This window comes from Heptranchias perlo, chromosome 9, assembly GCF_035084215.1.
Source record: "Heptranchias perlo isolate sHepPer1 chromosome 9, sHepPer1.hap1, whole genome shotgun sequence".
Classification (NCBI taxonomy): Eukaryota; Metazoa; Chordata; class Chondrichthyes; order Hexanchiformes; family Hexanchidae; genus Heptranchias; species Heptranchias perlo.
This window is the reverse complement of record NC_090333.1, coordinates 80,232,284-80,258,510: the sequence shown is the minus strand read 5'-3', so window position 1 is coordinate 80,258,510 and position 26,227 is coordinate 80,232,284. Positions and strand designations below refer to the sequence as shown.

General features: G+C 45.3%; 1 protein-coding gene across 1 annotated transcript in view; it reads left to right on the top strand.

The window, feature by feature from the left end:
• Positions 1 to 26,227, top strand: part of LOC137325560 (pre-B-cell leukemia transcription factor 1-like) — a 678,362-nt gene that overhangs the window by 461,664 nt on the left and 190,471 nt on the right. Inside the window, exons 3-4 of the mRNA XM_067990804.1 lie at positions 1,290 to 1,540; positions 21,977 to 22,167. Coding sequence (XP_067846905.1) covers positions 1,290 to 1,540; positions 21,977 to 22,167 — 442 coding nt within the window. The remainder of the gene's footprint in view (positions 1 to 1,289; positions 1,541 to 21,976; positions 22,168 to 26,227) is intronic.

Sequence of the window (26,227 nt, the reverse complement as noted above, 5' to 3'; positions counted from 1 at the left end):
CTAGCCTATCAATGTATCGGTCACTCGCAGTGTTTCCCCCACTACCCTAGCCTATCCATGTATCGGTCACTCGCAGTGTTTCCCCCCACTACCCTAGCCTATCCATGTATCGGTCACTCGCAGTGTGTCCCCCACTACCCTAGCCTATCAATGTAATGGTCAGTCGCAGTGTTTCCCTCCACTACCCTAGCCTATCAATGTAATGGTCAGTCGCAGTGCTTCCCCCACTACCCTAGCCTATCAATGTAATGGTCAGTCGCAGTGTTTCCCTCCACTACCCGAGCCTATCAATGTAATGGTCAGTCGCAGTGCTTCCCCCACTACCCGAGCCTATCAATGTAATGGTCAGTCGCAGTGCTTCCCCCACTACCCTAGCCTATCAATGTAATGGTCACTCGCAGTGTGTCCCCCATTACCCTAGCCTATCAATGTAATGGTCACTCGCAGTGTGTCCCCCATTACCCTAGCCTATCAATGTAATGGTCACTCGCAGTGTGTCCCCCACTACCCTAGCCTATCCATGTAATGGTCACTCGCAGTGTGTCCCCCATTACCCTAGCCTATCCATGTATCGGTCACTCGCAGTGTTTCCCTCCACTTCTGTAGCCTATCCATGTATCGGTCACTCGTGGTGTTTCCTGACCTCAGTCCGAGGTTTGCCTGTACCTTTTTGTCTAACTGTCATACTTTAATTTTGAAGTTGTGTTCCAGATGTTGACTTCCTTTTTGAAGACGTCTCCTTTTGAAAGTTGAAAGGTCTTTCCTCATAGCTCAGTCCTCTGTCACGAGGGGTCACTGCTGTTCTCTGCACTAAGATGCCTTATAAGATGAGCGATATACATTTTGGGCATGACCTCCTGTGACTGGTACTCTGCTCTTTTGACGGTGTACCTGCTCGCTGCTCCACAGTGATTGGATGTGTTCGGGGTAATTCTGTGCGAGGCTGCTCTCCCAGTGGGGAGCCAACCTAGCAGGGAGTCTGCATCAGAAATTCAGGGCTACGATTGCGTCCCAGATTTCCGACACATGCTCCTTGTAAGTGTAGCTCCCTGCCGGGAGCTCGGGATTGTAAAATTACTAAAGTCTATTAAAAATCCCTCAATCTGTCTCTTCGATTTCACCCTCAGTCATTTCAAAGTGTTGATGGAGTACTAGTGTTGGCCATTTTTCCTTTCTCTCTCTCTCTCGAGCGAAAGCCCCACGGGCTGCCTCTCCTGCACCAGGTATGATGTGTGGCCGAGCTTTGATGCTGGCCATCGTGTTCTAATGAGCTTCCTCTTCTCTTGCAGTGTTGAGTATCCGAGGGGCGCAGGAAGAGGAGCCCCCGGACCCACAGCTCTTGCGACTGGACAACATGCTGCTGGCGGAGGGCGTGGCGGGGCCGGAGAAAGGCGGCGGGTCAGCCTCAGCGGCGGCCGCAGCTGCCGCAGCCACCACTGGAGGGGCAGGGACTGACAACTCGGCCGAGCATTCGGACTACAGGGCCAAGCTCACCCAGATCCGGCAGATCTACCACACCGAGCTGGAGAAGTACGAACAGGTAAATGACGCCGGGCCCCAGTCCCAGATCTCCGGGGTGGAGCCTGACCATTCCCACGCCGACCAGGGTGGGTTCAAGTATTAGCCGGTCCCAGCTAGAGAAGCACTCAGTGTCCCTGAGCCAAGGGGGTTAACAACCAGGGTTGCCGTTACTGTCCAGCTGTTCTTTGTATGTGTGCAGACACCAGGTGAAGGAAGCATTGATCTCGGTCACAAAGACCCCTCTTCTCTCCCCTGCCCCTCACAGTCCACTGGCCCTCACATGTCCGCACTTGCATTTACTGGAGAATGGCCAATCGAGCAATGTACATGCCGAACATCAGCCTTTCACATTGACATCAGTGTTTTGGGGCCCCCATTAGTATATCAGCATTGGCTGACCACACTTAGCACAGTCCAGGCCCCCCTTCCCTCCTGCTCCTCACTCCACCACCCAATCCCACTCTCCCCTCGTCACACAGTTATAAGATGTCCATGCATTCTCCTTGCCGGTAGATAGAAATTTAAATACAGTTATCTTTATGTCATCACTGAACTTGCAGCGTATCTGACATGTGAGGAGATGGACAATGTTGGAATCTCTCCCTTCCTCCCATGGGAGAGATGGACAATGAGAATCACCTCACTCCCATGGGAGAGATGGACAATGAGAATCATCTCACTCCCATGGGAGAGATGGACAATGAGGATCTCCTCACTCCCATGGGAGAGATGGACAATGAGAATCACCTCACTCCCATGGGAGAGATGGACAATGAGGATCTCCTCACTCCCATGGGAGAGATGGACAATGAGAATCACCTCACTCCCATGGGAGAGATGGACAATGAGAATCATCTCACTCCCATTGGAGAGATGGACAATGAGAATCTCCTCACTCCCATTGGAGAGATGGACAATGAGGATCACCTCATTCCCATTGGAGAGATGGACAATGAGGATTACCTCACTCCCATTGGAGAGATGGACAATGAGGATCTCCTCACTCCCATTGGAGAGATGGACAATGAGAATCTCCTCACTCCCATTGGAGAGATGGACAATGAGAATCTCCTCACTCCCATTGGAGAGATGGACAATGAGAATCACCTGACACCCATTGGAAAGATGGACAATGAGAATTACTTCACTCCCATTGGAAGGATAGACAATGAGGATCTCCTCACTCCCATTGGAAAGATGGACAATGAGAATCACCTCACTCCCATTGGAAGGATGGACAATGAGAATCACCTCACTCCCATTGGAGAGATGGACAATGAGAATTACTTCACTCCCATTGGAAGGATAGACAATGAGGATCTCCTCACTCCCATTGGAAAGATGGACAATGAGAATCACCTCACTCCCATTGGAAGGATGGACAATGAGAATCACCTCACTCCCATTGGAAGGATGGACAATAAGGATCACCTCACTCCCATTGGAGAGATGGACAATGAGGATCTCCTCACTCCCATTGGAGAGATGGACAATGAGGATCTCCTCACTCCCATTGGAAAGATGGATGCTAGAATCTGTACATCCTCCCTCCTGCTTGAAGTGATTAGCCGTTTGGTGCTTCCATCACTCAGCCATAGCCTGTCTTAGAATAGTTTGTGCAGCGTATAAATGGAGCCGTTAGTCAGGACAAAGAGCCAGACCAGACCAGGGAGGAGGTGAAAGACGAAGATTGCAGACATAAAAAAGGATTCCACGCTTGGGTGACTAAGAATACACACGGTGAAGCCAACTGAACCTCACCTGCCTGGTGCCAACGAGTCCCAAGGAAGAGTGTACTGTGCAACTTGGGGAGAACATTTCAAAATGGCATTGGAAAGTGAAACAGATCTGGTGCAGATACTAGGACAGAGCTGAATGCAAAGAGAAGGTCTCTGACAGCTGAGCTATACTGGATCATTTTCAGTATATGTCTGCCTCCAGTTTCTGACCAAAGTAGCACCAGCATCAAGGCCAACCCAGAGGTGGGTCTGACTTGGGCCAGTACCAATTGACCATGTGGCATCTGGCCAAAATCCATAGTCAGAAGGCGATCAGAAAATTGTCTTTCACAGACCCAATCTGACATCTGTTTGATGAGGTGACAGGGAGTGTTCGGGAGCCTATTACAACAGAATTAGGTTCCTGTGTGAATTGCAGACCATCTTGACTTCCCCTGTTCTGACCTCTGACTTCAATACCAGCGTGTCGTAGGTTACGCAGACCTCCGCACACTAATATGGCTGGGTGTCGATCCATGGGTTTACAGGAATACTGTGCATGTTCGACGTTTGGTGCATTGCTTTAACTGCTTGCACTCGACAGCTGTCTTGGGAGCTGGCCGGGAGCTTTCCCTCAAATTCATTTCCAATTTGAGGGCTAACTGTGGGTGGGCTATCCTTCCAGTTCACAATCCATCCACCATCTCCTCTTCGTATCTGCCTCAGTTCCTGAAGTGAGTGACGGTGAGTGATCTCCCTGAGTGTTTCAGTGTGTGAATGGTGTTATCACTGCCCTGAGTCGAGGTGCAGTGAGTGACGGTGAGTGATCTCCCTGAGTGTTTCAGTGTGTGAATGGTGTTATCACTGTCCTCGGTCGAGGTGCAGTGAGATTCAGTGAGTGACCTCCCTGAGTGTTTCAGTGTGTGAATGGTGTTATCACTGCCCTAGGTCGAGGTTCAGTGAGTGACGGTGAGTGACCTCCCTGAGTGTTTCAGTGTGTGAATGGTGTTATCACTGCCCTAGGTCGAGGTGCAGTGAGTGACGGTGAGTGATCTCCCTGAGTGTTTCAGTGTGTGAATGGTGTTATCACTGCCCTGGGTCGAGGTGCAGTGAGTGACAGTGAGTGACCTCCCTGAGTGTTTCAGTGTGTGAATGGTGTTATCACTGTCCTCGGTCGAGGTGCAGTGAGTGACAGTGAGTGACCTCCCTGAGTGTTTCAGTGTGTGAATGGTGTTATCACTGCCCTAGGTCGAGGTTCAGTGAGTGACCTCCCTGAGTGTTTCAGTGTGTGAATGGTGTTATCACTGCCCTAGTTCGAGGTGCAGTGAGTGACGGTGAGTGATCTCCCTGAGTGTTTCAGTGTGTGAATGGTGTTATCACTGCCCTGGGTCGAGGTGCAGTGACGGTGAGTGATCTCCCTGAGTGTTTCAGTGTGTGAATGGTGTTATCACTGCCCTGAGTCGAGGTTCAGTGAGTGACGGTGAGTGATCTCCCTGAGTGTTTCAGTGTGTGAATGGTGTTATCACTGCCCTGGGTCGAGGTGCAGTGAGTGACAATGAGTGATCTCCCTGAGTGTTTCAGTGTGTGAATGGTGTTATCACTGCCCTGAGTCGAGGTTCAGTGAGTGACGGTGAGTGATCTCCCTGAGTGTTTCAGTGTGTGAATGGTGTTATCACTGCCCTAGGTCGAGGTTCAGTGAGTGACGGTGAGTGATCTCCCTGAGTGTTTCAGTGTGTGAATGGTGTTATCACTGCCCTGAGTCGAGGTTCAGTGAGTGACGGTGAGTGATCTCCCTGAGTGTTTCAGTGTGTGAATGGTGTTATCACTGCCCTAGGTCGAGGTTCAGTGAGTGACGGTGAGTGACCTCCCTGAGTGTTTCAGTGTGTGAATGGTGTTATCACTGCCCTAGGTCGAGGTGCAGTGAGTGACGGTGAGTGATCTCCCTGAGTGTTTCAGTGTGTGAATGGTGTTATCACTGCCCTGGGTCGAGGTGCAGTGAGTGACAGTGAGTGACCTCCCTGAGTGTTTCAGTGTGTGAATGGTGTTATCACTGTCCTCGGTCGAGGTGCAGTGAGTGACAGTGAGTGACCTCCCTGAGTGTTTCAGTGTGTGAATGGTGTTATCACTGCCCTAGGTCGAGGTTCAGTGAGTGACCTCCCTGAGTGTTTCAGTGTGTGAATGGTGTTATCACTGCCCTAGTTCGAGGTGCAGTGAGTGACGGTGAGTGATCTCCCTGAGTGTTTCAGTGTGTGAATGGTGTTATCACTGCCCTGGGTCGAGGTGCAGTGACGGTGAGTGATCTCCCTGAGTGTTTCAGTGTGTGAATGGTGTTATCACTGCCCTGGGTCGAGGTGCAGTGAGTGACGGTGAGTGATCTCCCTGAGTGTTTCAGTGTGTGAATGGTGTTATCACTGCCCTAGGTCGAGGTGCAGTGAGTGACGGTGAGTGATCTCCCTGAGTGTTTCAGTGTGTGAATGGTGTTATCACTGCCCTGAGTCGAGGTTCAGTGAGTGACGGTGAGTGATCTCCCTGAGTGTTTCAGTGTGTGAATGGTGGTATCACTGCCCTGAGTCGAGGTTCAGTGAGTGACGGTGAGTGATCTCCCTGAGTGTTTCAGTGTGTGAATGGTGTTATCACTGCCCTGGGTCGAGGTGCAGTGAGTGACAATGAGTGATCTCCCTGAGTGTTTCAGTGTGTGAATGGTGTTATCACTGCCCTGAGTCGAGGTTCAGTGAGTGACGGTGAGTGATCTCCCTGAGTGTTTCAGTGTGTGAATGGTGTTATCACTGCCCTAGGTCGAGGTTCAGTGAGTGACGGTGAGTGATCTCCCTGAGTGTTTCAGTGTGTGAATGGTGTTATCACTGCCCTGAGTCGAGGTTCAGTGAGTGACGGTGAGTGATCTCCCTGAGTGTTTCAGTGTGTGAATGGTGTTATCACTGCCCTGGGTCGAGGTTCAGTGAGTGACGGTGAGTGATCTCCCTGAGTGTTTCAGTGTGTGAATGGTGTTATCACTGCCCTGGGTCGAGGTTCAGTGAGTGACGGTGAGTGATCTCCCTGAGTGTTTCAGTGTGTGAATGGTGTTATCACTGCCCTGAGTCGAGGTTCAGTGAGTGACGGTGAGTGATCTCCCTGAGTGTTTCAGTGTGTGAATGGTGTTATCACTGCCCTGGGTCGAGGTTCAGTGAGTGACGGTGAGTGATCTCCCTGAGTGTTTCAGTGTGTGAATGGTGTTATCACTGCCCTGGGTCGAGGTGCAGTGAGTTTCATTGAGTTTATTCTTAATCATTCATTGCAATCTTTTTTCTCACCTGTCTTTCAAATCTCCCCTGCTCACTGATGATTGGCTTTTAGCTTTTCACACTTGCTGTGTAACCTGTCACAATGGCATGAATTCACCGCAGTCAGTCTCCAGCTCCACTTCTGTGTTCTATTGATACCAAGTTCCCTTTTTTCTGCTCTTGTGCATAAAATTACGATTGCCACAGGAGGTCACATAGATACTTCCTTGGAACAAAGCCTCTTGTCATTCGGTTCATTGAGGGGGACTGCCTGCCTGGGTTCTTTCTCAAACACAGTTCCTCCAGTATTTTTAGGTTTCACACAGACTATGTTCGATAAGTAGACAGTTGTCACAATCGGTGGTTGTTTTGAGTTTAAAGCACTCATCCTTATAAGTGTTATTAGCCATCTTTTTAGTTCTATTCCCAGCATGTGGTCCACTGTTCAGTGAGTCATGTTTGGAGGTTGGTTTCATTGATCACTTGTGAGCAATTTTCTTTAATTTCCATCTCTTGACGGTGAGTGATCTCCCTGAGTGTTTCAGTGTGTGAATGGTGTTATCACTGCCCTGGGTCGAGGTTCAGTGAGTGACGGTGAGTGATCTCCCTGAGTGTTTCAGTGTGTGAATGGTGTTATCACTGCCCTGAGTCGAGGTTCAGTGAGTGACGGTGAGTGATCTCCCTGAGTGTTTCAGTGTGTGAATGGTGTTATCACTGCCCTGAGTCGAGGTGCAGTGAATGACGGTGAGTGATTCAGCAGGGGTAGTGTTGGGTATCTCATCTAAAGACAATGTTACACTGAGGATAGTGTTGGGTATCTTGTCTAAAGACAATGTTACACTGAGGGTAGTGTTGGGTATCTCATCTAAAGACAATGTTACACTGAGGGTAGTGTTGGGTATCTCGTCTAAAGACAATGTTACATGACGGGTAATGTTGGGTATCTCATCTAAAGACAATGTTACACTGAGGGTAGTGTTGGGTATCTCGTCTAAAGACAATGTTACACTGAGGGTAGTGTTGTATATCTCATAGAACCATAGAACTATAGAAAAGATACAGCACAGATGGGGGCCATTCGGCCCATCGTGTCCGCGCCAGCTCAAAGAACAACCAGATGTCCATTCTAATCCCACGTTCCAACACTCGGTCCGTAGCCCTGCAGCTTACAGCACTTTAGGTGCAAGTCCAGGTACTTTTTAAAAGAGTTGAGGGTCCCTGCCTCTATCACCAATTCAGGCAGCAAATTCCATACACCCACCACCCTCTGGGTAAAAAAGGTTTTCATCGTGTCCTCTCTAATCCTTCCACCAATCAGCTTAAATCTATGTCCTCTAGTTCTTGAACTCTCCACTAGAGGAAACAGGTACTTCCTGTCTACTCTATCTGGGCCCCTCATAATTTTGTACACCTCAATCAAGTCTCCCCTCAGCCTCCTCTGCTCCAAGGAAAACAACCCCAGCCTATCCAATCTCTCCTCGTAGTTGCAATTTTCAAGCCCTGGCAACATTCTTGTAAATCTTCTCTGCACTCTCTCCAGAGCAATTACGTCCTTCCTGTAATGCGGTGACCAGAACTGCGCACAATACTCCAGCTGTGGCCTTACCAGCGTTTTATACAGTTCCATCATTACATCCCTGCTTTTGTATTCTATACCTCGGCTAATAACAGAGAGCATTCCGTATGCCTTCTTCACAACCTTATCTACCTGTACTGCCACCTTCAGGGACCTGTGCACATGCACTCCAAGGTCTCTCACTTCCTCTACCCCTCTCAATATATTCCCGTTTACTGCATATTCCCTTTTACTGTTTGCCCTCCCTAAGTGCATTACCTCACACTTCTCTGGGTTGAACTCCATTTGCCACTTTTCCGCCCACTCCACCAACCCATTGATATCTTCTTGGAGTCTACAGCTATCCTCTTCACTATCAACTATATGGCCAATTTTTGTGTCGTCTGCAAATTTGCCAATCATGCCCCCTATGTTCAAGTCCAAATCATTAATATGTACCACAAACAGCAAGGGACCCAACACTAAGCCCTGTGGCACACCACTGGAAACGGATTTCCATTCGCAAAGACATCCATCGACTTTTACCCTTTGTTTCCTGTTACTGAGCCAATTTTGGATCCAATTCGCCACATTTCCCTATATCCCATGGGCTTTTACCTTTCTGACCAGTCTGCCATGTGGGACCTTGTCAAATGCCGTACTAAAATCCATGTAGACAACATCCACTGCACTACCCTCATCAATCCTCCTTGTCACTTCCTCAAAGAATTCAATCAGATTTGTAAGGCATGACCTTCCCTGAACAAATCCATGCTGACTATCCCTGATTAAACCATGCCTTTCCAAGTGACAGTTAATCCTATCTCTCAGTATTGATTCTAATAGTTTGCCCACCACCGAGGTAAGACTGACCAGCCTATAATTGTTCGGCCTTTTCCTTGTACCCATTTTAAACAATGGTACTACGTTTGCATAGCATCCCTTCTCACAACTTGATTCTTTAACCAATAATGCTAGCCCCCCCTTCTTTTTTATCACCCACTCTATCCTGCCTGAAAACTCTTTATCCAGGGATAATGAGCTGCCAATTATCCCCCTCTTTAAGCCAGGTTTCCATTATAGCAATGATATCATGCTGCCATGTGTCTATCTGTGCCCTTAGCTCATCTGCTTTGTTTGTAATACTCCTTGCATTGAGGTATATCCCCTTTAACCCCGTCAAATTCCTGTGCTGATCACTATTTAACCTTTGCTTCTTTTGCCTTTCTGAGTCGCTAACTACATCACTAACTGCTTTTCTACTTCCCGTTTCCTGGTCTGAATTTGTCCTATCTGTACCTGCCCTTTGGTTCCCATCCCCCTGCCATACTAGTTTAAACCCTCTCCAACAGAACTAGTAAATGCCCCCACGAGGATATTGGTTCCGGTTCTGCTTGGGTACAACCCGTCCAGCTTGTACAGGTCCCACCTTTCCCAGAATCGATCCCAATGCCTCAGGAATTTAAACCCCTCCCTCCTACACCATCTCTCAAGCCATGCATTCATCTGGTCTATTCTCCTATTTCTGCTCTCGCTAGCACGTGGCACTGGGAGTAATCCTGAGATTACTACCTTAGAGGTCCTGCTTTTTAATTTATTTCCTAACTCCCTATATTCTGCTTGCAGGACCTCATCCCTTTTTTTACTGATGCCGTTGGTACCGATATGGACCACGACCTCTGACTGTTCACCCTCCCCCTTCAGAATGACATGCTCCGTGACATCCTTGACCCTAGCACCAGCGAGGCAACATACCATCCTGGAGTCACGTCTGCGGCCGCAGAAACGCCTATCTGTTCCCCTTACGATGGAATCCCCTATCACTATTGCTCTCCCATTCTTTTTCCTCCCCTCCTGTGCAGCTGAGTCACTCGTGGTGCCACGGTCTTGGCTCTTGCTGCATTCCCCGATAAGCCATCTCCCCCAACAATATCCAAAGCGGAATATCTGTTTGAGAGGGAGATGGCCCCAGGGGACTCCTGCTTTACCTGCCTAGTCTTTTTACTCTGCCTGGCGGTCACCCATCTCTTTGTGCCTGAGTAATCTTCACCTGCGATGTGACCACCTCACTGAACATGCTATCCATGATAATCTCAGCATTGCGGATGCTCCACAGTGAATCCACCCGCAGCTCCAGCTCCGAAATGCAGTTATCCAGTAGCTGCAGGTGGACACACTTCCTGCACACATGGTCGCCAGGGACACTGGTAATGTCCATGACTTCCCAAATAGTGCAGGAGGAGCATATCACGGGTGCGAGCTCTGCTGCCATGACTTGCCTTAGATTAAACTCATCATTTAGTCCCTTTAAGGAGTTTACTCCTTTAAATTACTCATAATTTAGATAATGTTAACTACAGTAGGGACCTTGATACACTAAAAAACGCTACTTGCTATAACTAAATTAAGTTTAGTTTATTTTTAAAAAATTAGTTATATGCTATAAGTTACTGAGCCCACAGTCCTAAGAAAGAAGAAAATAGAAGAGATACTCCCCACCAACCACCTACCTGCCTTACCTGTGACATTGTCTTTAGAAGTGATACCCAACACTACTCTTAGTTTAACATTATCTTTAGATGAGATACCCATCAATGCCCTCAGTATAACATTGTCTTTAGATGATTTAACCAAAACTACCATCATTGCAACATTGTCTTTTGTTGAGAAACCCAACACTATCATCAGTGTAACGCTGTCTTTGGATGAGATACCCAACACTACCCTCAGTGTAACATTGTCTTCAGATCAGATACTCAACATTGAACAATATTACATCGAGAGTAGTGTTGGGCATATCATCGAAAGACAATTTCACACTGAGGGTCGTGCTGAGCCTCTCATCCAAATACAATGCTACACTGAGGGAAGTGTTGGGTATCTCACCACAGACAATATTACACTGAGTGTAGTCTTGGCTATCACATCTAAAGACAATGTTACACTGAGAGTGGAGTTGGGTATCTCATCTAAAGACAATGTTACACTGAGGATAACGTTGGGTATCTCATCTAAAGATAATGTCACACTGTGAGTAGTGTTGGGTATCTCATCTGAAGACAATTTCACACTGAGGGTAGTGTTGGGTATCTCATCTGAAGACAATTTCACACTGTGGGTAGTGTTGGGTATCTTATTTAAAGACAATGTTACACTGACTGTATTTTTGGTTTATCTCATCGAAAGGCAATGTTACACTGAGGATATTGTTGGGTATCTCATCTAAAGACAATGTTACACTGAGCGTAATGTTGGGTATCTCGTCGAAAGACAATGTTACACTGAGGATATTGTTGCATATTCATCCAAAGACAAAGTTACACTGAGGGTATTTTTGGGTATCTCATCTAAACACAATATCACACAAAGGTTAGTGTTGGGTATCATACCTAAAGACAATGTTACACTGAGGGTAGTGTTGGGTATCATACCTAAAGACAATGTTACACAGAGTGTAGATTTAGCTACCTCATCGAAAGACAATTTTACACTGAGGTAGTTTTAAGCATCTCATCTGAAGACAGTGTTACACTGAGGGTAGTGTTGGGTATCTCATCTAAAGTCATTGTTAAATTGACGGTAGTGTTGGGTATCTCTCCTAAAGACGATGCTACACTGTGGACGGTGTTGGATATCTTATCTAATGACATGGTTACACTGAGACTCGGGTTGAGTATCTGATCTTAAGACAACGTTACACTGAGGGTAGTGTTGGATCTCTCATCTAAATAGAATGTTACATTGTGGGTAGTGTTGAGTATCTCATCTAAAGACAATGTTACACTGAGGGTAGTGATAGGTTTATCTTGAAAAGACAACGTTACGCTGAGCATATAGTTGGGTATTTCATCTAAAGACATTGTTACACTGAGGCTATTTTTGTGTATCTCATCCGAAGACAATGTTACACAGAGGGTATTGTTGAGTATCTCATCTAAAGACAATATTACCAATGAGGATAGTGTTGTGTATCTCATCTAAAGACAATGTTATACTGTGGATTTTTTTTTATTCGTTCATGGGGTGTGGGCGTCGCTGGCGAGGCCAGAATTTATTGCCCATCACTAATTGCCCTTGAGAAGGTGGTGCTGAGCCGCCTTCTTGAACCGCTGCAGTCCGTGTGGTGAAGGTTCTCCCACAGTGCTGTTAGGAAGGAGTACCAGGATTTTGACCCAGGGACGATGAAGGAATGGCGATATATTTCCAAGTCGGGATGGTGTGTGACTTGGAGGGGAATGTGCAGGAGGTGTTGTTCCCATGTGCTTGCTGCTCTTGTCCTTCTAGGTGGGAGAGGTCGTGGGTTTGGGAGGTGCTGTCGAAGAAGCCTTGGCGAGTTGCTGCAGTGCATCCTGTGGATGGTACACACTGCAGCCACGGTGCGCCGGTGGTGAAGGGAGTGAATGTTTAGGGTGGTGGATGGGGTGCTAATCAAGTGGGCTGCTTGGTCTTGGATAGTGTCGAGCTTCTTGAATGTTGTTGGAGCTGCACTCATCCAGGCAAGTGGAGAGTATTCCATCACACTCCTGACTTGTGCCTTGTAGATGGTGGAAAGGCTTTGGGGAGTCAGGAGGTGAGTCACTCGCCGCAGAACACCCAACCTCTGACCTGGTCTTGTAGCTACAGTATTTATATGGCTGGTCCAGTTAAGTTTCTGGTCAATGGTGACCCCCAAGATGTTGATGGTGGGGGATTCGGCGATGGTAATGCCGTTAAATGTCAAGGAGAGGTGGTTAGACTCTCTCTTGTTGGAGATGATCATTGCCTGGCACTTGTCTGGCATGAATGTTACTTGCCAATTATGAGCCCAAGCCTGGATGTTGTCCAGGTCTTGCTGCATGCAGGCTCGGACTGCTTCATTATTTGAGGGGTTGCGAATGGAACTGAACACTATGCAATCATCAGCAAACATCCCATTTCTGACCTTATGATGGTGGGAAGTTCATTGATGAAGCAGTTGAAGATGGTTGGGCCTAGGACACTGCCCTGAGGAACTCCTGCAGCAATATCCTGGGGCTGAGATGATTGGCCTCCAACAACCACTACCATCTTCCTTTGTGCTAGGTATGACTCCAGCCACTGGAGAGTTTTCCCCCTGATTCCCATTGACTTCAATTTTACTAGGGCTCCTTGGTGCCACACTCGGTCAAATGCTGCCTTGATGTCAAGGGCAGTCACTCTCACCTCACCTCTGGAATTCAGTTCTTTTGTCCATGTTTGGACCAAGGCTGTAATGAGGTCTGGAGCCGAGCGGTCCTGGCGGAACCCAAACTGAGCATCGGTGAGCAGGTTATTGGTGAGTAAGTGCCGCTTGATAGCACTGTCGACGACACCTTCCATCACTTTGCTGATAATTGAGAGTAGACTGATGGGGCGGTAATTGGCCGGATTGGATTTGTCTCATCTAAAGACAATGTTACACTGAGAATTGTGTTCAGTATCTCATCTAAAGATATTCTAACTCTGAGGGTAGTGTTGAGTATCTAATCGAACAGCAATTTTACACTGAGGGTAGTGTTGGGTATCTCATATAAAGACAAAGTTACACTGAGGGGAGAGTTCGGTATCTCAACTAAAGACAATGTTACACTGTGAATAGTGTTGTGTATCTCATCTAAAGACAGTGTTACACTGAGGGTGGTGTTAGGTATCTCATCTAAAGACAATATTACACTGAGGGTAGTGTTGGGTATCTCATCTAAAGACAGTGTTACACTGAGGGTGGTGTTCGGTATCTCATCTAAAGACAATATTACACTGAGGGTAGTGTTGGGTATCTCATCTAAAGACAGTGTTACACTGAGGGTGGTGTTAGGTATCTCATCTAAAGACAATATTACACTGACGGTAGTGTTGGGTATCTTATCTAAAGACAATATTACACTGAGGGTGGTGTTGGGTATCTCATCTAAAGACAGTGTTACACTGAGGGTAGTGTTGGGTATCTCATCTAAAGACAGTGTTACACTGAGGGTGGTGTTAGGTATCTCATCTAAAGACAATATTACACTGAGGGTAGTGTTGGGTATCTCATCTAAAGACAGTGTTACACTGAGGGTAGTGTTGGGTATCTCATCTAAAGACAGTGTTACACTGAGGGTAGTGTTGGGTATCTCATCTAAAGACAATATTACACTGAGGGTGGTGTTGTGTATCTCATCTAAAGACAATATTACACTGAGGGTGGTGTTCGGTATCTCATTTAAGGACAATATTGTACTGAGGGTCGTGTCGAGTATCTCATCTAAAGACAAGGTTATATTGAGGATAGTATTGGGTATCTCATCTATAGAAAATGTTGCATTAAGTTTTGTTTTGGGTATCTCATCTAAAAACAGTGTTACACTGAGGGTCGTGTTGGGTATCTCATCTAAAGTCAATGTTACACTGAGGGTAGTGTTGGGATTCTCATCTAAAGACAGTGTGACACTGAGCGTAGCGTTGGCTATCACATCGAAAGACAGTTTTACACTGAGGGTAATGCTGAGTATCTCATCTAAAGACAATGATACACTGAGGATAGTGTTGAGTATCTCATCCAAAGAGAGGGTTACAATGAAGATAGTGCAGAGTATCTCATCTGAAGGCAATGTTACACTGAGGATAGTGTTGACTATCTCATCCAAAGAGAAGGTTACACTGAAGATAGTGTTGGGTATCATATCTAAAGACAATATTACACTGAGGGTAATGTTGGGTATCTCATCTAAAGACAATGTTACACTGAGTGTAATGTTGGGTATCTCTTCTAAAGACAATGTTACACTGAGTTTTGCGTTGGGTATCTCATCTAAAGACAATGTTACCCTGGGGGTAGTGTTGAGTATCTCAACTAAAGACGGTGTTACACTGATGGTAGTGTTGAATATCTCACCTAAAGACATCGTTACACTGAGGATAGTGTTGAGCGTCTCATCTAAAGACAATGTTACACAGAATGTAGTGTTTGGTAAATCATCTAAAGACAACGTTACACTGAGGATAGTGTTGGGTATCTTTATCTAAAGACAATGTTACATTGAGGATAGTGTTGGGTATCTTTATCTAAAGACAATGTTACATTGAGGATAGTGTTGGGTATCTTTATCTAAAGACAATGTTACATTGAGGATAATGTTGGGTATCTTTATCTAAAGACAATGTTACATTGAGGATAGTGTTGGGTATCTTTATCTAAAGACAATGTTACATTGAGGATAGTGTTGGGTATCTTTATCTAAAGAGAATGTTACATTGAGGATAGTGTTGGGTATCTTTATCTAAAGACAATGTTACATTGAGGATAGTGTTGGGTATCTTTATCTAAAGACAATGTTACATTGAGGATAGTGTTGGGTATCTTTATCTAAAGAGAATGTTACATTGAGGATAGTGTTGGGTATCTCATCAGCTTCCACAGGGTGCTTGTGGGCATGGCCGGTCAGAGGCGTTGGGGGTTGTTGCTGGTCACCCCCTTGCTACGGGCCACCAGCCAGCCCAATTTCAGGTAGCACAGGTCAGGGAGGCATAAAGATTCACCTGAAGTGGTGAGTTGTGCCTGCCCCATGTAACTGAGTTTCCCACTCATTGACCCCACAAACTCTGGATGGGGTGGGGTGGGAGCCGGGGATTAATGTTGGAGGGCACTATGGATTTTCATGGCCTGTGTTGCAGTGAAGTCCCATTATTAGTTTTCCTGTTCTCCATTTCTTTTCCTGACTTTTGTTTGATTTGCAAGAAAAAGCCTCACATTGCATATCTCCATCCAACCTCCAGTGGACAGACTGCAGGTGACCATCAATACCCAAATGCCCCGGTCAGACTTACCATAGTACAAGTTATCTGGTGTTCGCTCTTCAAAGACATTTGCTAATCTGCTCATTCCCTCAGGTCTTATTTTTGTTTTCTGCTGGGGGCGGGGACATGAGGAAGGTGTTCAGTTTAACTTCAGAACCTTTAATGGGCTCGCATGGCTTTCTTCGGCGCACTGTTTTAATGGAGGCTTTAACTCATTTAACATACTGGGCCAGCGGAATGTCATGCCAACCCAAGGCAGTGTTTGTCTGCCATTGTTGCCAACAGTGATGGCTGGGCTCAAAAGACAGAGCGATGCTGCCTCAAGCAGCCAAACTTGGCAGGACCCAGGCCCTCAGGTACATTCCAGTGACTAACTTGTTTCATGTCTGTTCAGTGACTGCACCTCAAAAGACTTCATTGGTACTTTGATACGTCCTGAGGTCATGAAAGGCGCTATATAAATGCAAGTTATTTTCTTTCTTGCGCTATTTATGAAGAAGATGAGGGAACCGAGTCCATTTCTTCAGCTATCCAATATCATACACAATGTAACAACAGCAATTGATACAGCTCCGTTAACGCAGTAAAATGTCCCAAGGCACTTCTCAAGAGCACAATCAGACAAAAATTCACACCCAGCCAAAGAAGGAGACTAAAATTTGGTCAAAGAAGTAGGTTTAAAGGAGCTATCTAAAGGAGGAGAGAGAGGTGAAGAGGCAGAGAGGTTTAGAGAGGTTTACAACCCTCCACAATTCAAAGGCAGGACCAAATTTCTGATGCAGTCAATGTGTAATGACTTCCTTCAAGAGATTTGTAGGGCTAAATAGCCCCTATATATATATATATATATACACATACACGCACATATAGACCACAACACCAAATAACAACAACTTGCATTTTTAACGTAGTAAAACTTCCCAAGTCTTCCTTAGATACGGGGGTGGTGCCAGAGGACTGGAGAATTGCAAATGTTACACCCTTGTTCAAAAAAGGGGTGCAAGGATAAACCCAGCAACTATGGGCCAGTCAGTTTAACCTCGATGATGGGAAAGCTTTTAGAAACAATAATCCTGGACAAAATTATCAGTCACTTGGACAAGTGTGGATTAATTAGGGAAAGCCAGCACGGATTTGTTAAAGGCAAATCATGTTTAACTAACCTAGTAGAGTTTTTTGATGAGGGTTGATGAGGGCAATGCGGTTGATGTGTATATGGACTTTCAAAAGGCATTTGATAAACTGCCACATAATAGGCTTGTCATCAAGATTGAAGCCCATGGAATAAAAGGGGCAGTGACAGCATGGATACGAAATTGGCTAAGTGACAGGAAACAGAGTAGTGGCGAATGGTTGTTTTTCGGACTGGAGGGAGGTGTACAGTAGTGTTCTCCAGGGGTCAGTGCTGGGACCACTGCTTTTCTTGATATATATTAATGACTTGGGCTTGGGAGTACAGGGCAGAATTTCAAAATTTGCAGATGACACAAAACTTGGAAGTGTATTAAACAGTGAGGAGGATAGTGATAGACTTCAAAAGGATATAGACAGGCTGGTGGCATGGGCGGACACATGGCAGATGAAATTTAATGCAGAAAAATGCGAAGTGATACATTTCGGTAGAAAGAACGAGGAGAGGCAATATAAACTAGAGGGCACAACTCTAAGCATACAGGAACAGAGAGATCTGGGGGTATATGTACACAAATCGTTGAAGGTGGCAGGGCAGGTGAGAAAGCCGTTAAAAAAGCATACGGGATCCTGGGCTTTATAAATAGAGGCATAGAGTACAAAAGTATGGAAGTCATGATGAACCTTTATAAAACACTGATTCGGCCACAACTGGAGTATTGTGTCCAGTTCTGGGCACTGCACTTTAGGGAAGATGTGAAGGCCTTAGAGAGGGTTCAGAAGAGATTTAATAGAATGATTCCAGGAATGAGGGACTTTATTTACGTGGATAGACTGGAGAAGCTGGGGTTGTTCTCTTTGGAACAGAGAAGGTTGAGAGGAGATTTGATAGAGGTATTCAAAATCATGAAGGGTCTAGACAGAGTAGATGGAGAGAAACTATTCCCATTGGCAGAAGGGTTTAGAATCAGAGGACATAGATTTAAGGTGATTGGCAAAAGAACTAAAGGTGACATGAGGAAAAACATTTTTACACAGCGAGTGGTTAGGATCTAGAATTCACTGCCCGAGGGGGTGGTGGAGGCAGATTCAATCGAGGCTTTCAGAAGGGAACTGGATAAGTACTTGAAAGAAAATTTTTCAGGGCTACGGGGAAAGGGCTGGAGAGTGGGACGAGCTGGATTGCTCTTGCAGAGAGCCGGCACGGGCTCGGCGGGCTGAATGGCCTCCTTCTGTGCTGCAATCGTTCTATGATTCTATATTTATATGTGTATTTGCATTCTTTTCAGTGTGCAGCTAACAGAGGTTCATTTTAAATTCATGATATATTTTCTGTCCTATTTAAAATTTTGTATGAAGAAGTTATAATAGGGATTTAACAGTTTGAAGCTGCTTCCATCCAGTGACAAAACGCACAAATGACAAAATGGTGCATTTCAATGAGATTTACCTCAATGTGTCATGTGCTTGTGAACAGATGAGAAGAGATTTGCCAAACACTTTTTTTTTTGATGAATTCAATTAAAAGCAAATAGACTTGCATCTGTACAGTGCCTTATCACACCTCACAGAAATGTCTCAGAGTGGTTCACATCCAATGCACCGCTCTGTAGGGCAGTGGCTTGTTATGTGGCAACCATTTTGTTCACAGCAAAATCCCGCAAACAGCTATGAGACGAATGATGTGTTAATCTGTTTTTGATGGTGTGAATTGGGAGGGGGGGAATATTGGCCAGGACACTGGGTAGACTCCCTACTCATCTATTGCAACTGGGAGTGAGAGGGGGAGAGGGCCCAGCAATGCTCGATAATGTACACTGACCTCCTAAAGATTTCTTGATGAACCTACAATAATATGTTGCCCAAGTCATCGATGTGTAATTAGAAATGTGAAGTGATACATTTTGGTAGGAAGAATGAGGAGAGGCAATATAAACTAAAGGGTACAATTTTAAAAGCGGTGCAGGAATAGAGAGACCTGGGGTTCACAGAAACAAATCTTTAAAGGTAGCGCGACAAGTTGATAAAGCAGTTAAAAAATCATATGGGATCCTCGTCTTTATAAATAGAGGCATACAGTACAAAAGCAAGGAAGTTATGGTAAACATTTGTCACTGGTTAGGCCTCAGCTGGAGTATTGTGTCCAATTCTGGGCATCACACTTTAGGAAGGAGGTCAAGGCCTTAGAGAGGGTGCAGAGGAGATTTACTTGGGGGAAGGGGACGAGGGACTTCAGTTATGTGGAGAGACTGGAGAAGCTGGGATTGTTCTCCTTAGGGCAGAGAAGGTTAAGGGGAGGTTTAATGGAGGTGTTCAAAATGATGAGGGATTTTGATGGAGTAGATAGGGTGAAACTGTTTCCACTGGAGGGAGGGTCGGTAACCAGAGGACACAGATTTAAGATAATTGGCAAAAGAACAAGGGGGGAGTTGAGGAGAATTTTTTTACGCAGCGAGTTGTTATGATCTGGAATGCACGGCCTGAAAGGGCGGTGGAAGCAGATTTAATAATAACTTTCAAAAGAGAATTGGATGTATAATTAAAAAGGAAACATTTGTAGGGCTATGAGGAAAGTGCAAGGGGGAGTGGGACTAATTGGATAGTTCTTTCAAAGAGCCGGCACAGGCACGATGGGCCGAATGGCCTCCCTCTGTGCTGTAAGATTCTATGATTCAATGATACAGAGTGTAGGCCAGTCAATGTCTGCCCTGACAACTGTAATTGGAAAAAAAGCTGTCCCAAAATATAGTAACATCACTTCATAAAGGTATAGTTCATACCAGACACGGCATGTTACAAGACCGTGATCAATTGAGGAGATTTAGTAACATTTATTATTCTGAAACAAGCTCCATCTCCTGTTGGTGTTTTTTCTCCTTTGTTTGTTTTCCCTGCTGAAGGCATTGACTCCTGCCTGCCTATGGCCCAACCTGCACCAGCCAAATGGCCAGTATTCATGCATAAACCTCGCCAGTGAGTATCTGCAGCCTATTCGACTGCAAAGGCGTCACAACCGAACCGAATCCTGTCCTCATCTAACGCTCAGTTGCTATGGGTGGGGAGGGAGCCTGGTTACACCACTCAGAGGTATTAACCTTTAGACTGTTAGCCGGATCGGGGAAAACCATCTCCCTGGGCCTACTAGTTTCATACGTTTTCAGTTGACACAATGTGACGCTGAAACAAACACTAATATTACAGTAATAAACACATGGAATTGTTTTATTATAGGAATAGTAACCCTACATTTATTCAGATATAAACTGTAAACTATCCGTTCTCACTCTGTCATCCCCTTTTCTCCATGTTTTCTCTTCCTTGTTCTCGCTGATGTATCATTATTATTTTAACTTGATTCTTTTACCTAATTGATGCATTATTTTGCACACCAGAGGCCTTGTTATTGTTTTAAATTTCCCCCACACCGTTGCTTTGCCTCCTCGATCCCAGCGTCCATTTTGCAGGTGGAAGTCAATTTGAAAAGACGACCAATTTTATTGGTCAGAAACTCGCCCTAAATGGTCCAATGAAATGTCAGCGGTCTGGAAATTAACTTGGCCATGTGATAAAAGTTTTACTGCACACAAACAGGAAGGGGCTGCCCACCAATCAGAATGATCATTGACAACCCCCAGGAGAGCAGCGTACCTGGATCAATATTGTTGTTGTAGCCCAATATGGGGCAGCTACCTCAAGGAATGCAACGTCTCTCCATTTTGAATTGGGACATAGGAACAGGAGTAGGCCATTCAGCCCCTCTAGCCTGCTTCACCATTCAGTTAGATCATGGCTGATCTGTACCTCAGCTCCATTTACCCACCTTAGCTTCATATCCCTTGATACCCAAACAAAAATCTCTCGATCTCACACCTCACATGTGGTCTGTGAACTTTAACCCGGTTTCATTGACATCTTTGGAATGTGTAGGGGGGGGAAGATTTCCTCGGTGCGCCAAGTGTAACGGAATCATAAATCCAGATCATAAAGAATGTGTTTGCGATTTTGTGAACTTACCACACAGAGGAAATCTTTCCCCTCCCCCCCAGTGATGTTGCACGACTTTGCTTAAACTCAGACAAATGGGATTTGTAAATTGGAAAATTCCACCTGCTCGTAAATGAATCAGGATTCGTCAGGGGCTCATGGTTTAATAAATGGCGTCTCTTGAGAAGCTGAGTTATCAGGTCAAATGCACTTTTGGGGATATTAATTGTATTACATTGCCGGCCCTGACAGACCCTCTATTGGATTAGCACTCCTGATTTAGACCTTGGTGCCTTGCCAGTACTAATCGAGTGCAAAGGTCAGCCTGCCCAATTTTCTGTACGTTAATTTAGGTGGATGGGAAATCGAGTGAGTGATGAAATGGCTGCGTTAACCTCTCCTGAATCACACAGCCCTGGGTCAGTACTAATTCATAGAGTCGACCTCATCAAGCTCAGGCTATAGTCTCAAGACACATCGCAATGTAATTGGGGTTCTATCACTGTGAAACAACACCAACCTCTTGCATTTATATAGCACCTTTAACCTAGTAAAATGTCCCAAGGCACTTCACAGGAATAATTATCAGAGAAAATTTGACACCGAGCCACATAAGGAGATATTAGGACAGGTGTTTGGTCAAGGAGGTAGGTTTTAAGGAGTGTCCTAAAGGAGAAGAGGTGGGAAAAAGGCGGAGAGGTTTTGGGAAGGAATTCCAGAGTTTAGGGTCTAGACGGCTAAAGGCACTGGTTACACCACTAGTACCCAGTCAGTGATGGGAGTTGGTTTCCATGACAGCAAGGTATTGAGGTACATTATCCCTCACCAAGCCGCCCACCCAATAATATCACACAAGCAGCCATTCTCGGGTTTTGCGATGTGTTACCAGAGTATAACTCTGGCTATTAGCGGCTGCTCTGAGTACATGCTGTGCCCGAGTCCCACTCCGCCAATGTTTTACAAGGGCCTGTTGCCTCTGCCGGTCCTCCCATTGCTTCTCACCTTGTCTCTTACAGGCCTGCAATGAGTTTACCACGCACGTCATGAACCTGCTGCGGGAGCAGAGCCGGACGCGGCCGATCTCCCCGAAGGAAATCGAGAGGATGGTCAACATCATCCACCGGAAGTTCAACTCCATCCAGTTGCAGCTCAAACAGAGCACGTGTGAGGCGGTGATGATACTCCGCTCACGATTCTTGGATGCACGGTAAGTAGACTTGATGTGTGTCACTTTAACGTGGTCAGGGATCTTAAAGGGGGGAGGAAACGAGCTAAAGGCAGGTCTCTACAATGGGGACTCGGTAGAACATTGTGTTAGTGACACCACATGGTTTACTGACCACTGCTTGGCCTTACAGATAACACACCTACTACAAGGAGAGTGAGGGTCTGTGAAGGATGAGGTTTAATTTGACCTCATGGAGTTCGGCCACGACACAAATAGTGATCTAGACTGTGACAGACAAATTGTAGAACGTTGGCCTCTCAGATTCGGCTTTAACCCATTGCTGAGCATTGAGAGTGTGAAGATGGATTGGGATGGAGGAGATGGATCTCAGTATTAGATCAAGCCATAGGTTCAAGTAAGCAAATGGACAACTGACATTCCAACTGGACACCATAGAAAGGATCAAAGATCTTCAAAGTCAACAACCAGTCAATTTATGTATATATAAACAATGTAAGAACTGGTACACTAGACATGTTCTAAAAGAGAAAAGACTTGCATTTATAATGAAGGTATAATGTAAGGCTTGCCTTTCACACCCTCAGGACGTCCCAAAGTGCTTTATAGCCAATGAAGTACTTTTGAAGTGTAGTCATTGTTGTAATGTTCTGGCACTTGTTGTCACTGGCACATTCATTAAATACCTCAAGCAGAGCACGTGTGGTCATGGTTACAATGCAGGGGACCAATTTGAAGGGGCATTAACTGGTTAGCATCAGTATTTGACTCTCGGCCTAATGTCAGTTTATTGAAAAGTGAACACAGGAACTTGAATTGACTCCTAGAGGTTTAATTTCCACCAGTAACACACTGGTGATTTAATAAATGTCCTCTTCACACTGTTTAATGCCTTCATTAGTTAAACTCCCCAGTTTTAGAATCCTGGTCTAACAAGGACTAGAACACTGTCCATGACCTCTCAGATCCGAGGCTAAGATAAAGAGGGAGAGGAGGAGAAGACCAGGTTCAACAATGTGTTTTAACACTACTCTTTTCACTCTCAGATTTAAATAGTTTCTTTCTCTCCAACGGTGGGATGAGTGGGGAGGGGACTTCAGACAATAGGCTTCTCCTCTCCACCTGCTGCACTGATCCTATGAAAAATGCGTATTTGCGGGAGTTTGTCCATAGCGTAAAACTACACTGAAAATCCAACTCATAAGACTTTAATGTAATTCAGTGTATTTAGTGGTTACTTGACTGCTGCAGTGCCTAGTCCCTCTCTGGGTCTGGGGCTAATGACTCACTCTACATGAACTGGTCGCTATGGTGATGTTGAAGTCAAAGAATTCACAGTTTTTAAGTTCCATTCCTGCTGTCAGCCTCACTTGCGTGACTGTATGGACCGACTAAAAGTGACAGAGGAAGTGGCCCTTAAAGACGACTAGATCAAAACCCTTTGATACATCCCGCTCAGCAGGCAGAACAGGCGGTGAATCATAGAATCACAGCACAGAAGGAGGCCATTCGGCCCTTCCTGCCTGTGCCGGCTCTTTGAAAGAGCTATCCAATTAGTCCCACTCCCCTGCTCTTTCCCCATAGCTCTGCATATTTTTTCCTTTCCAAGTATTTATCCAATTCCCTTTTGAAAGTTACTATTGAATCTGCTTCCACCGCCCTTTCAGGCAGAGCATTCCAGATCATAACTATTAAAGAAATTAAGGATAGTATTAGATCCAAAGAGGAGTCATATAAAGTTGCCAGAAAAAAGTAGCAAGCCTGAGGATTGGGAACAGTTTAGAATTCAGCAAAAAAGGACCAAGAGATTGATAAAGAGAGGAAAAATAGAGTATGAGAGTAAACTTGCAAGGAACATAAAAGCGGACTGTAAAAGCTTCTACAAGTATGTAAAAAGAAACAGATTAGTGAAGACAAATGTAGGTCCTTTACAGTCAGAAACGGGAGAATTTATAATGGGGAACAAGGAAATGGCAGAGCAATTAAACAAATACTTTGGTTCTGTCTTCACAGAAGAGAACACAAATAACTTCCCAGAAATGCTAGGGAACCAAGGGACTAGTGAGAAGGAGGAATTAAAGGAAATTAGTATTAGTAAAAAAATATTGCTGGAGAAATTAATGGGACTGAAAGCCGATAAATCCCCAGGCCTGATAATCTGCATCCCAGAGGACTAAAAGAGGTAGCCATGGAAATAGTGGATGTGTTAGTTGTCATCTTCCAAAATTCTATAGATTATGGAACAGTTCCTGCAGACTGGAGGGTGGCAAATGTAACCCCACTATTTAAAAAAGGAGGGAGAGAGAAAACAGGGAACTACAGACCGGTTAGCCTAACATCAATAGTAGGGAAAATGCTCGAGTATATTATAAAGGATGTGATAACAGGACACTTAGAAAATATCAACGTGATTAGACAAAGTCAACATGGATTTATGAAAGGGAAATCATGTTTGACAAACCTACTGGAGTTTTTTGAGGATGTAACTGGTAGAATAGATAAGGGAGAACCACTGGATGTGGATTATTTGGATTTTCAGAAGGCCTTTGATAAAGTCCCACATAAGAGGTTAGTATGCAAAATTAAAGCACATGGGATTGGGGTAATATACTGGCATGGATTGAGAATTGGTTAACAGACAGGAAACAGAGAGTAGGAATAAATGGGTTTTTTTCGGGGTGGCAGGCAGTGACTAGTGGGGTACCGCAGGGATCAGTGCTTGGGCCCCAGCTATTCACAATATATATCAATGATTTGGATGAGGGAACCAAATGTAATATTTCCAAGTTTGCTGATGACACAAAACTAGGTGGGATCGTGAGTTGTGAGGAGGATGCAAAGAGGCTTCAAGGCGATTTAGACAAGTTGAGTGGAGTGGGTAAATACATGGCAGATGCAGTAAAATGTGGATAAATGTGAAGTTATCCACTTCGGAACGAAAAACAGAAAGGCAGGGTATTATTTAAATGGTGATAGATTGGGAAATGTTGATGTACAAAGGGACCTGGGTGTCCTTGTACACCAGTCACTGAAAGCAAACATGCTGGTGCAGCAAGCAGTTAGGAAGGCAAATGGTATGTTGGCCTTCATTGCAAGATGATTTGAGTACAAGAGCAAGGATGTCTTACTGCAGTTATACAGGGCCTTGGTGAGACCACACCTGGAGTATTGTGTGCAGTTTTGGTCTCCTTACCTAAGAAAGGATGTACTTGCCATAGAGGGAGTGCAGCGAATGTTCACCAGACTGATTCCTGGGATGGCAGGACTGTCGTATGAGAAGAGATTGGGTTGACTCAGCCTGTATTCACTAGAGTTTAGAAGAATGAGAGGGGATCTCATTGAAACGTATAAAATTCTGACAGGGCGAGACAGACTGGATGCAGAGAGGATGGTTCCCCTGGCTGGGGGGTCCAGAACGAGGGGTCACAGTCTCAGGATACGGGGTAGGACATTTAGGACTGAGATGAGCAGAAATTTCTTCACACAGAGGGTGGTGAACTTGTGGAATTCTCTACCACAGAAGGCTGTGGAGGCCAAGTCACTGAATATATTTAAGAAGAAGCTAGATGGATTTCTAGACACAAAGGCATCAAGTGGTATGGGGGGAGAGCAGGAATATGGTATTGAGAGAGAGGATCAGCCATGATCATAATGAATGGCGGAGCAGGCTCGAAGGGCCGAATGGCCTACTCCTGCTCCTATTTTCTTTGTTTCCCTGCCTGAAATAATTCTCCTCATCTCCCCTCTGGTTCTTTTGTCAATTACCTTAAATCTGTGTCCTCTGGTTACCGACCCTCCTGCCACTGGAAACAGTTTCTCGTTATTTACTCTCTCAAAACCCTTCATAATTTTGAACATCTCTATTAAATCTCCCCTTAACCTTCTATGTTCCAAAGAGAACAATCCCAACTTCTCTAGCCTTTCCACATAACTGAAGCCCCTCATCCATGGTACGGATCTCCTCTGCCCCCTCTCCTAGACCTGTTGTATGTGATACATGCATTTAAGCAGCACAATCGCATACCGCCAAGATATCCAGAAACAGAAAGTTACCAATCTCTCTCCAATTGGCACGGTTTGA